At 41.3% G+C, this 13,153-nt stretch overlaps 1 protein-coding gene across 2 annotated transcripts; it reads right to left on the bottom strand.

The window, feature by feature from the left end:
* Positions 1–408: 408 nt before the first annotated feature.
* Positions 409–12,750, bottom strand: LOC133483641 (general transcription factor II-I repeat domain-containing protein 2-like). 2 transcript variants are annotated; one of them, XM_061785122.1, is made up of 4 exons: positions 12,677–12,750; positions 11,420–11,580; positions 2,842–3,576; positions 409–2,140 (listed from the first exon to the last, which is right to left on the bottom strand). In XM_061785122.1, the coding sequence occupies exon 4, from the start codon at positions 1,824–1,826 to the stop codon at positions 576–578; it is 1,251 nt and encodes a 416-aa protein (XP_061641106.1). In that variant the 5' UTR covers positions 1,827–2,140; positions 2,842–3,576; positions 11,420–11,580; positions 12,677–12,750; the 3' UTR covers positions 409–575. The 2 variants fall into 2 exon arrangements, with proteins under 2 accessions (XP_061641106.1, XP_061641107.1); XM_061785123.1 differs by lacking the exon at positions 12,677–12,750 and having other exon boundaries at positions 2,842–3,586; positions 11,420–12,004.
* Between the last annotated feature and the right edge of the window lie 403 nt (positions 12,751–13,153).

The raw sequence follows: 13,153 nt of genomic DNA, 5'->3' as shown, positions 1-13,153 counted from the left end.
GCCCGGAGAAAACCCACGCAGGCACGGGGAGAACATGCAAATTCCACACAGGCGGTGCCGGGATTTGAACCCCGGTCTTCAGAACTGTGAGGCAGATGCTCTAACCCAGGGGTGCCCAAACTTTTTGGCTCAGGGGCCACATTGCCGTAAAAAAATTGTCATGCGGGCCAGCATTAATTTTACATGCTACCGACGAGGGGAATGCTTTTTTGTATTTTTATTTTACTTTGTTTTACTATGCTGTCTGCTGCTAGGTAGATCTTATAACTACCTGACCTGTATAAATGAAGGTTAAAATAAAAATTAATGAAATGCAAAATAAAGTATTTTTATGAAATTTGAGTCAAACTCAAACTTTATTCATCAGAATCAACAAACAACATGTTTGCATTAATGTGAAGGGTGATACTGAGATCTCGACTGCAGTAAATGGGGCAGGTCTGGCCCAAAAGCAGTGGTTTTAATGCGCAAGATGTCACGCAGGTGGGAGTCACTTAGTCTTGTCCTCACGCGGTTCTTATTCATGTTCATGACTGAGAATGTCTTCTCACACAAGTATGTCGAGCCAAACAAGCTCAACATTTTCTTAGCAAATGTACGAATCTCTTGGAACCTGTCTTTATCCAGCTGCTGGTAAAAGTTGACAAGAGGGAGTTGTTGGTACCGGCTGCGACACTCTGTGTCACACTGCAGCTCAATGAGCTCCAACTGCAGGTGGGCTGGAACGTCACTAAGATCCACGGAAAAGGTTTGGCACATAGAACTTGTTGGTGAATAATACAATGGAGTTTTATAGCTTTACCTCCTTCTTCGCTTACTTTGTTACACACTAGGGTTGATAATCCACTGTGCTCGCCAACCATGGCAGGTGCGCCATCCGTAATAATCCCCGTGATTTTATTCCACTTTAATTTTGTGTCATGTACGGCGGAACAAACAGAAGCAAATAAATCTTTCCCTCTTGTTTGGTCCTTAAGGCTCTGGAGGTCAAGTAGCTCTTCACGCACGTTCATTTCACTGTCCACTCCTCTAAAAAAAATCCGTAACTGAGCGCTGTCGGATGCATCCGTGCTTTCGTCACAGGCTAACGAAAAAAATTCAAACTCCATTCCTTTTGCGTCCAACTGTCTCTTAATATCTGAAGAAACTTCTTCGATCCTTCGTGACACAGTGCTACGAGCCAGGAAAACATTGGCGAACTGTTGCTTTTTCTCAGGACAAATGTTCTCCACCATTTTCATCACACAGTCTTTAATAAATTCACCCTCAGTAAAAGGTTTGCAGTGCTTGGCAATCAGCGTTGCCACCTCATAGCTTGCCTTTGTTGTATTTTCATTCGACTCACTGGCTCTTGTGAAAAAGTGTTGCCGTGCCGTTAAACCAGCTTCCAGTTGCTTCAATTTTTCACTGCGTTCGTTCCCAGTTAGCTTGTCGTAATTAGCATGTTCCGTCTGGTAGTGCCTCTTCATATTGAACTCCTTGAACACAGCCACAGTCTCTTGGCAAATTAGGCAGACGCAGTGGTTTCTAAACTCAGTGAAAAAATATTCAGACTTCCATTTGTCCTGGAAACGTCGGCCCTCGCTATCAACTTTCCTTTTCTTACTTCCAGTTGCCATTTTAGAAAAGGGCAAAAAACAGATCATGCGCAAAACGGCCCCGCGAGAGTTCAGCCACAAGTTTACTGCCATCCTGTGGTGAAATATAAAATTGCGCGTGTATTTTGGACTGCCGGGCCACATATTATTGGTTTTATGACAGAGGCTTCGGGCCAGTGGAAATATGAACACGGGCCGGATTTGGCCCGGGGGCCGGACTTTGGGCATGTCTGCTCTAACCAGTCGCCCACCGTGCCACCTGGTGAGCCATTGTGAAAATGTATTTTAAAAATGTCACTATTGTACTGATGAATCCATAACAGCATTTCTGTCACGATCTGATGTTAACGGGACCCAGACGCAAGCGGAGGCTGAAAGGGTTGTGGTGAAAGGTTTATTGAAGCGGATATTCAGGTGGATCCTTGGGGGCATATTGGTAGGTCGTCGAGATGGGGAACGTGCGGCAAGCGGTGGCGTGAGCAGGTGGATTGCTTGGTGGCGTGGCGGAGGAGGTCAGCACGGCGGGGAACATGGAGGGAGCACTGAGGAGAAAGAAGAACATGTAGGTCAGAAGGGTATCTTGGACTGGTGTATATTACATGCAACTTTGAGAGCCGTTGTACCGCAGGAGAAACGCTAATACTCTGGCAAGGATTTCCGGGATATGGCAGGCTTTATTTCAAGTGGTAATGAAGGCTGATTGGTGACAGGTGCGCAGCCAAGGAGGTGCTGATTAAGGGAGAGAGAAAGCGGGCGAGAGGGGCGCAAAGCGCCACCCGAGCTCCAACAGAAGTACTGCGGGGCACAGCTCATGACAGTACGCCCCTCTCAATGGCCTGCTCGGCTTCCCCGGAGCCGCGTAAAAGTCAGAAAGAAGGGAGTGATCAAGGATAAGCTTTCGGGAAATCCAGGAGCGGTCCTCCAGACCATAACCCTCCCAGTCTACCAGGTCCTGGTAACCCCTCCCCCTGGGCCTCACATTGAGGATGCGCGAAACCATGAAGGTCGGATGGTTGTCGATAATGTGGGGGGGGGGGGGGGGGCACGGCCGGAGGCTAAGAGCACAGGTGGAGACAGGCTTGAGTAGTGACACATGGAAAGTGGGATGAATCTTCAGAGATTGCGGAAGTTTAAATTGAACTGACGTGGGATTGATCATTTTAGTGATGGGGAACGGAATGAGTTTGTGGGATTCAGTCTGGAGTGGGAGGTCGCGGGAGGAAAGCCAAACGGTATGACCCACCTTGTAGTCTGGCGTAGGGGAACGACGAAGGTCCGTGAGCCGTTTATTCTTCTCCGCAGACCGGATCAAGGCCGCCCTGACGTCCTTCCACACGGACTGGACCTTTTTCAGGTGATCCCTTACCGTGGGAACTGCCACGGCATGCTCCTGTTCCTTAAATAACAGAGGTTGGAAACCGTAGCAGGCCATGAACGGAGACATAATGGTGGCGGAGCTGGTGAGGGAGTTGTGGGCGTATTCAATCCAAGGGAGGAATGAGCTCTAGAATTAAAAAACAAATGTATTTTCTGAAATGTCAAAGTGTTTCTATAAGGATTGAGGTCGCGAGTTGGACCCAGATGCAGAGAGGAGAGGGAGGGCAGTTTGTGAACGAATGTTTATTGTAGATTGGTAGCAAAGAAAAAGGGGCTCCGAGAACCAGATCCGGGATAGGCAGGGTTCCAAGGAGGACCAGTCTGCAGGGGTAGGAGTCCGGGTTGTCAGTGGGACGCAGGAGGTGAGTGCTGGTTTGCAGGGAGCAAGGGCAAACGGCAGACCGGGGACAAAGAGCCAGAATGGGTTCGAGATAAGATTAAGAGGTCTTCAGGAGGCAAAAGGTGGACAAGTTGGCGAGGCTACAAACTCGATGTAGAGCATTGGTAGTCTGGAGATGAGTTGGAGTCCCACAGTGTCTTCAGAGTAGTCAGGCGTAGTTAGGATGATAAGATGCAGCTGCTGGACTCCAACACGTCAACCCTGCAAAGCACTCATGACACACACACACACACACACACACAGACTCACTCAAGGGCTGGACTCAGGGTGCTGAAACAGCAGCCCTGACAATTTCAGCTTTTGTTAATTTGTTTTCTGAAATGTAAAAGTGCCTTACAATTTGTTATATTGTTTTGCACTTCCCAGCCTCCGTAGGATTACCCAAATTATTTGCTATTTGCTAAATGACAGAATAGTAAGAGAAGGATATTTTTAGACAAACTTACAGTATATATATATAGGCAATACAGTCATGCGCAAAAATTGGGGTGCCAATTAAATGCTTAGTAAGTACAATGATCTTCCCGATATGTCATGGTAGCTTTATTTTCTATTCATGATCTAGGCTTTGAAATAGCCAATAAGAACAATACAGTGTCTGACCATAAAACACTTAAAGTATACATATGAGGAAGAAGATGAAGTCTAACTTGTGGCTGTAATTTCCCCAGTCATTTGTGCCACGAGATGAATGATGTGTCAACACACGGAAGAAAGTTCTTAACAAGGAAGTGACTCAATAAAATGTCAAAGTGAGCCTCTTATGTAACAGTTGTTGATTAAAATCATCAAGAGGGTGTGACCTGGTAAATTAAGAGTTATGTCTGAACAAACATGAAACCACAATGTGGAGATGAGCGATGAAAGGCAGCACCCATGCAGAACACAGAAGACGGGCTCTACCCAGTGTTCACAGTGTTCAATTTGTTCCCTAGTCTATGTGCGCAAGAGGGTAAAGGCGCACGGCTGCACGCTTTTCTGCCTGCACTGATTCTCCTATCGACTTGAGTATGTCATTTATGCTCCTTCTTTCCACAAATGCTCTCTGGGTGGAGGAACCCTAAAATGTGAGCGTTCCCTGTCAAATCTGGCCTTCTGCTTAGTCTCCCATCAATTTAAGCGTTTTTCTTCTCTTATGTGCTTCTGGGGCTGTATTAAGTCAAGCGCCCTGGGAAGGTAAAACATCGTATTGCACTTGAAGTTTGTATCCAGTTACAAATTTACACCACACGTACTAATAATATTGTAAAAAAGACTTCAAAACGCTATTAAATGTATTTATCCTACCACTGTCTGAAATGGAAACTGTACAACAAGGAAAAATGTTTTGGTTGTCATACATTGTATGTTGTACTTTGAAAACCAATAGACACTGTAGTTGCTTCCCTTCATCGGTTTTTACTTCACACTCACACTTCACACTGTAGAGAGCAGGGATGCAACTTCTTCCTTCCAGAGCAGATAAATTAAGCGGAGGCACCGGTGGGCCACTTCCACCTCCTTGAAAATGTGTTTTCACCGAGCTCCGTAAGTCTATCCATTTGTGCTTCAGTGCTTTGGCAGTACCGTGCTGTACTGTACATATACAACTTCTTCAGCAATTTGGCCGAGATAGTGAGCTTTTGGTGAGAGTCAGCCATGAATGCTCTGTGAACAAACAAAACTGCATCCTCTCTTCATCCTTGACATAATTACTTTCATATTCCTTTCACAAATTTGAGTGCTTTTATACTTGAATCAGACTTTACTTTGGCCAATAAAAAAACATTACCAAGTTCTTTATCAGTTTAATTGATCATTAATTCATCGAGTGTGTGTTGGCATATCAATTTGTCACAGTTGAAGCTAATTGATTTCAGTAATCTAGAGCACCTTTTATATTGATCAACCTCCAAACATGCATTCAATCATAAGCACAGTGTTCTGAATTAATTGAATTTCATAGGATTTTTTTTATACAAAATTTAAAAAAACATGCTCTCCTTCAAATTATGAGACCTTCTCAAATTGAAAGTGTGCTTAATCTTTTTCACAGATTTTAATGACATTACAAGCTTCATGAAAACTCCGTGGTCCATGATTTCTAGACTGCATCCATTGTCAATGATAAGGCGTTGTTAAAAATGGTTTGGCCTCGAAAAGAGCGCACTTGTTTTAATTTGTTCTAAACCACAACTGTAGCAGCAACTGTGAAGACAAACTCTTCCGGAATGATGAAACTTTTCCTGAGGTTAATCAGTCCAACCAAGTTATGCTCTATGATGTATGTGGGCCATTTAATTTGCACAGGATAGCATTCTTCTCAGCAAACTTTTTCAACTTGGGAACAGAGGACACCAGTTCTTTTAAGACCAACATGTTATTTTTATAGTGCTTATCGCTTTGTGTAGTTCATTTTAACCCTTCATTAACTTTGCAAGGCACAACAGTGCTGTTAAGTGGGACATAATTGGGTCACAGTTTTCACTGTAAAAAGCAGGACGTAGTATCTTGTTTTTAAAAAAATCACTGGGGAGATTCAGCCTGTATTACAGCAACTCCTCGGAAATAATTCCTCCATGCATTTTAGCGCTCATGGCCTGCACAAAAAAAAACAACAACTAATGCACAGCTACTGAGTGGGTGTTGGAAAATAAAAAGGCCAGTCAGCGCCTATGGGTGAGAACAATTATGGGTTGAATGCATGACAATGGCGAATGAAAATTCTCAAGCTCAGTGTTTTAACATCAAAATGCCAGGAGGAAAATGAATGTAATTAAGCCCACAAATACCTTTGGCTGTTGTAACAAAGCATTTTTATTGCTTTTAGCAGCATGCAAACACTTTTCACAAGGGCTTTGACTGAAAATCACTTAATTTGTTTGCGTACAATGGAATAGTTTGTTGTTGTTTGTAGTCTTGTAGCATTTTTCTTCATGTGTCAAATGTAATCGCTCGAAGCCTTTTTCCATGAAAAAATGTGAGTGCACTATTATATCATGATTGTTTTAAGAAGACATTATACTGTAGAGTGACTAACGCGGAGTTGAGGACAAAAGTCAATATGTTTAGAACTACACCGAAAGGCTGATAAAATTCGATTATTGCCAGCTCGCAAAAAAAAAAAAATAATAATAAAAATCCTCCTTCACACAAGGTAACAATGCTCTGCTCAGTGATAAAGCAACATCCTAAAGTCTTATCATGTTTAGTCAAATTTCACATATTTTCACATTCAGATGACATTTGACAAAATGTTGTCAATTAACCATGGCGAAAATTAATCGATTTTTTGAATATGATCATTTTATTTTTATTTGGTTGGAAGAATCTCACTGAATGTTTTGAACTTCTGTTTCGATGCCGGCGCTGTATTAAACAGAATAATTGTTCCGACTGGAGCAGGAGTCTGGAGTTCAACTTCCCACAGCCGACAATGTTGTGTTGTTAGACTTCAAACCAGTTGAGACAAAATCAGCAGCGCCTCTGCTGGTTGCAGCCAAGTAGTACACTTCATTTTTGCCTCAATCCATGGATTATTATGCACCATCCCTAATTCTAATGACAAAAAAAGGTATCCAAGTGTTACGTTCATCCAGAAGAGGGCTTTATTTTTTTTTTTTTACATATCCATCTGGTCATTTAAAAAGCTGTTTAAAGGAGTGTAGAAGAACAAAGGGAAAAGGAAAAGGAATCACATGTTAAAGGTCAGTATTTTGGCTATTTAAACCACCATAGAGTGACTCTCTAATATGGATTTAGTATAAAAGTGTCAATTTCATTTAAAAAAAACACCTTGGTTTTGTCATGCAAGTGTCATGAAAAGGCCCATCTGACAGCTACTTCTGTATGACCCAGTTTTGTATCCGCTTTGTCCATATTTGGCTAAGACAGACAGCTTCCCTCTGATTGGTTGCCTCCATGTAGAAGACCCACTTGTGAGAGCACACGTTTGTTAAGTTGACAGCGCTGGCTCGGGAGCAGAGAGGTACTCGGAGATCTTCGCTAGTGACATAGCTAACCTCGAGAAATTCGAATGACCTGATTGGAGGCCCCTCGGCAGAAAAACATCTGGAACTCAGGAATCAGTGGACAATTTTAATTCATATTTCACGTTTGCTGAGGCACCATAGAGACAATATTACATCCCAAATACCAGAAAAAGTAGGTTTGGCAAAATATATCCCCTTTTGTTTGTTTGTTTGTTTGTTTTGCTTTTGTAGCTTTTGTTGTTACGTGTTGCTAACGGAAACGGCTAAGATGGCTACCGGCTAGCTAGCGCCTTCACGAAACCTTCGAGTCAGTTATTCGTCTTTTGGGGAAAACGCAGAGAAACGGACAACTGCCAAGAGTCTTAAAATGCCTACAATGACTGGATGCACTTTCACTGGAGATGCAGACGGTAAAAGCAAGTTTACTTTCTATCTATCTCTCTGTAGAACAGTCACAAAGCTGAAAGTACACTTGAGAAGTTTGCAATTTAGCAACAAGGGAAGGAAAACATAATAAGAATAAGAACTTGATTTTTTATTTTTTTTGTTACATACTACAGCATGTGTCACGTGAATGGTTTTACTGTACATTGTGATGCATATAATCTAACCTTAGAAGCAGTATTATGTACTGCACTTATTGCACTTCAAATTCTGTGGACTGTTATACAGTACCTATATTTTATTTGTGGATGATTTTCATCCGTTAGAACGTTCATAAAAAAGTTTTTATTGTATTTTTTGTTAAGTTTTTATTACACAGTTCTTATGGTGATCTCTTTTTTTCATCTCACACTTGACAAATACCCCAACTACAAAAAAAAAAACTAATACTGAAACTAATTAAAATCAAACAAAAGCGAAGCATTTTTGAAAAAATTCAAACGAAATAAAAACTAATAAATCTGCTCTAAAAACTAAATAAAAATAACTGAATTTGAAAAAGAAAATTCAAAACTAAATAAAAACTAACTACAACGGAAAATCCCAAACTATTATAACCGTCATCATGAATAAGTAATGTGTATGCTTGTTTCCTTTTTAGCAGTAATATTTTAAAGAATGTTTTTTTTTTCAATCCATGTGGACTTAGTTATCCTTTCAAAGCCTGTCTAATGTATGCCTTCATGTCTGAGCTCTACATTTCCCCCGTTTGAATGCATCTTCATTGAGAGCCATAAACACATTGTAAAGTCATATTTTTCAATCCGTCTTTGATGTTGCATCCATATGCGTTCTCCTCCTTTGCCTACATGTGTCCCTCGTTACATCGCGTCATGCCAATGAACAATCAGCATGTCAAAAGAGATCTCCAGGCCCACAGAGCGACAGAGCGAGTCCGGACTATTATTAAAGCCGTAACAGATAGCTGCATTGAGCACGCGAGGGCCGAGCGGCTCCAAGGCCTCGCCCCTGGCACCTTCTCCTTGATGTTCACACCAGGTCACTGTGGGATCGGTCTGAGTGACAGCTTCAATAAGGCTAATTGCAGTGAGCTGCAGGGCCCGGGTTATGTTGTCTGACGACTCCACCCAGTGTGGAGCTACAGTGGCTCTGTTTGCTGTGCTTTTAGATGGGCCTCAGTCAGCTGGATTTGCACTCACAGGAACAACAACACATTATTGTTTTAGCGATATGTCTCGTTATTATAATGGGGGGGAGGGGGGATCTGATAAAACAGCTTCATCTAACATGTCAAGTATTATGTGTGACATCCTCTTAAGTAATGACAAGAGCCTGCCTCTTTTAAAGCTAAACGGTATGAAATTTTTTTTGAAAAAGCTTTGCCAATATTTACTGTTTTACTATGTCATAGTGACTGCTGTGAAAAAGGTGATTCCAACAGCCAAACTAGTGGTGGTTTAAGACTTTCGCACAGTACTTTGAATACAACTGCAATTTTATAAATGCAGAAATTTATTACAATCTTTAAATGAATTTAAGCAAAAATGTGGTCAAATTGATGAAAAGCTGATCATTTCTTAGACTTATTTTATGCCACATGTGCTCTCATATTATGGAAATTTTAGTGCTCTATGTAGTTCAATATTATTATTATTATTATTATGAGATGTTTTTTTTTATTGTGATTACTTGGAGGATGGTGTAAAAATTTGCAAACCGATACAAGAAATCTGTTAAAACATGATGTTTGTAACCTGTGTGTGTGTGCGTGTGTAACTCCATGCATGTGTGTTTTTTGTGTGTTTTCCTACAGAGGTGCACAGCATTCTCCCTTAACTATTGACGCGTAATAAATGTTAACAAATGTAACTTCTTTACTACATAATTATATATAATTATATAGTAAGTGCTGTTTTGCCTCTTCATAAAGAAAGTGTAATGTTACAATTACCTAAATGTAATTATCATGTGTTCTAGTTTGACACAACCATAATTAGTGGTCATTACAAACAACCCCGGTGACTCTATTTGTATTTATCTTTGCACACACATTCTGGCCTAGGATATGGAACCATATTTTGGTAACCTAAACTTGAAATGTAAGTACCACATGGCTTAGTAGAAGGGGCAGTAGAACCATACCATAGAATAATTCAAATCTTGTAGTAATTGAACATAATGAAACAAAGCTAAATGACACAGATATATAATTATTATAAATGAATTTCTATATGGTCCATTTAATACCCGATGCAGTTTTGATTCTGCCAAAGTCAGACCACCAGAGTCTGTCTTGCTCTCTACTTTTTAATTATCACACAAAGAATTAAACAAAGGTGAGTGCAATTACAGTTCACTGTATACCAAGCAAAGCTGAGATGTTAAGAGACACATAAGCAGGATTGTCCGTGACGCCGGGCCTACCTGGCGAGGCAGCGGGCACATACTAATTTTCAAGCCAGTGTAAGAGGCCCATTCCACAGTGGAGACAGCACTGTTTACAGCTTGTTGTGTCTGGAGCCTCTCGGGTCACTTTCATATGAGCCCAAGACTTCCAGTCGGCTCCCATGTTGCTTTACGGCACACACACACACACACACAGCAAGATCGCTCTTCTTATTCTTATCCTTCCCCATGTCCTCTGCTGGTCTTTCTCATCCTGCTGAACTTCGCTCTTTTACATTTACATTTTGTTCTGACGTGAAACATAACCAATGCAGGACACAAATGCGAGTCATGAGGATAAAGAATATTCTGCACCACTACGCTACTTTCAAGTTCTATAGGAAATTTGAGTGACATCAGCCTCTATGTCAAGACAGTGTTTAGGCTATCCCTGATCTTCCCATCCTTCTTAGTTCCTCTCTGTGTGTTTTTGTGTTTAGGCGTGCACCAACCATCGCCGAGATTTGCGTGTATACAATATTGCTCTTAGGGAGATTAGGGCCCGCACTGGGCCTTTTAACTTCAGTCCAGGCCGCATCCTGATACCCCGGTGTGACTGGTTGGAGGGGGTAATTCGCTCAGCCAGATACACAAGCTTTTAGAGGTTCCACATGTGCCTCGGCACCAGACAGAAGAGAGGCCGGTAAGTTGCATTAATTGTGGCAACATTCCTTGTGCCGTTGTCAGACGCTTTTATTAGTATTCGCCTTGCCTGTAGGTTGTCATTATGCTTCATTTAGAGGCCCAACCCTTCACAAGGCTGTCAGGATGTAAGTGCTGAGGAAAAAAAAGCTTGCTGTTATAAACCAATGTATCTGCTAGATAAGCAATGCTCAAAAAAATAAACAACATATTATCTGTAAGGAATTTGCAAGAAATGTTCCTAATCCTGCCTGAACTAAATTATCAGATATTAGAACGAACACGCAAAGTGTTCTTAATATGTGCTTTTAATCGACAGGGAGGGACCGAAATATTTGCACTTTTCCTTGTCAGGCATCCCAGAATTTCGACAGCCTGCCTGAATGGGAAAACTCACAGGGTGGATTTATTGCAGCAATCACACTAATAACAGTAAATCCAAAGTAATTGACATGTCAAAATGACTTAGGGTGGAAAAAAAGAGACTTTGTTCTCTGACAGAGACCTTTAAACATGGAGAGATGATCCAGCAGGGTGAAAATGAGACGCAGACTGATGGTCGCTACAGGCATTAACCTCACCTCGGCTCGGCTCGGCTCGGCTCGGTTACTGAGGCACTTGTGGTCCCGCTGATGGGCTTGAAGCCAACTTGTTGACAAGGTCAGCTGTACCTGGATCACATCTTGTCAGGACTGACTGCAGAACCCATCTCACTTATCATTTGTCAGCTACTCACAGAGCTCTGTGGGGGAAACAGTCTGCTTTCAAATAGAAACTGCAACTTCATTTCTTTACAAACATCCTCATTATTTTCCTACTGATTATTAGTAGATGTGTGGGTTTTTATTGCTGCCTTTGAATTGACAATTCACTGCTGTTTGTTTGTTGGCTGGATTGCACGGAAACACTCATAGGAGGGGTGGAGCATGGGTGCGGATTAGGCTACAGGAAGTCAATGTTTCGTTTTTGTTAACAACAAAACATAGCAATTATGAACTAATAAAATGTAGGCATGAAGAGTTATCAATTATAACTAGTGTGTTCCTTTTTGCGCCGATCCATATAGAAGCCTTAGCAGAGTTCTGCATTCTACACTACTAGCTTGGGAAAGGATATTTCTTTTTTTCAATTACATTACTTTGATCGCATTCATTTCAAGGCCTTCAAGTTTGTACAGTTGCCTTGTGACATATCCAATCTGAGAAATGGGACACAATAGCATTAGTTCTTGTCATCGTCTGGATCTGATTTGTCTGCACCGATATACGTAAATGCCTAAATACGTAAATACCAGTTGTTTGTTTTTACTAGCCATGCATACTGTCCACCACAAGAGCATAAAATGTTATGACTTTTTCCCACTTCTTTTTAATAAGCTCAAATTAAATTTTATTACAAATCTATTCAAATGTTTCGGTCAGTTGACTTTGATCGAGGTATTTATGTGCATATGGCATGCAAGCATGTTCATGGCTCTGTTATTTTATTTTTTTTGATAAACCCATAAAATACTGCTTTGTGTCTGATTTGGTCTGTGGAAAACCACAGCAAAGCGAATGTGTGCTTCACCCTGTGAGTGGTTGCTAATTTCCCAGTGTGTATGTGAATGTGTATGTGTATGTGTATGTGTATGTGTATGTGTATGTGTGTGTGTGTGTGTGTGTGCGCATGTGTCCAAGTTTCCTGCACACCCGGTGATTTGCTGTCTCTCTCCATGGAGCTGAAATGTGAAGAGTGAATAAGGAGCACGGGTGCCATTCGACTGCAGATCAAAAACACACCAGGCGGCGCACGGATGACAAACAGTCAAAACAGAACCTGATCTCAGGGGTAATTACCACTGTTTGTTTAATCTTTGCAACACGCTGTCGAAAAGCAGGTTCACTGATGTTGCCTGTCTTCTCCCTCTTCACTGGACAAAAAAAAAAAAAAAAAGGGATTATTACTCATTTGGAGTTTGCGTGTATGTATGTGTGTGCGCTCTCAACCTTCAGTCAACCGTACGATTGGATTAGTCAAATTTGTTGGTTAAAGGAAAACTCAAATACAACTACAAAAAGGCATTCAGTAGTGGCATGAACACTTCTAATATGGCTTGGCACCAAATTAAACAGATTTATAAAATACTAATCATTTTGTAATGAAGATTCATGCATAATTACCTAAAGACTAAATAAAATGTCAAAGTGCCCTACATTAAAGTACTAACAAAAGTTAAATCCTGGATCTGCATCCTAATCTGAATTGGCAACAAAATGAACCAAAAGTTAGTTTTAATCGCAATGTACAACATTCAATGTGAATAGGTGAAAACA

The sequence above is a fragment of the Phyllopteryx taeniolatus genome, chromosome 9 (assembly GCF_024500385.1).
Source record: "Phyllopteryx taeniolatus isolate TA_2022b chromosome 9, UOR_Ptae_1.2, whole genome shotgun sequence".
Lineage (NCBI taxonomy): Eukaryota > Metazoa > Chordata > Actinopteri > Syngnathiformes > Syngnathidae > Phyllopteryx > Phyllopteryx taeniolatus.
Note: the sequence above shows the minus strand (reverse complement) of the source record. Positions and strands in the feature narration are given on the sequence as shown.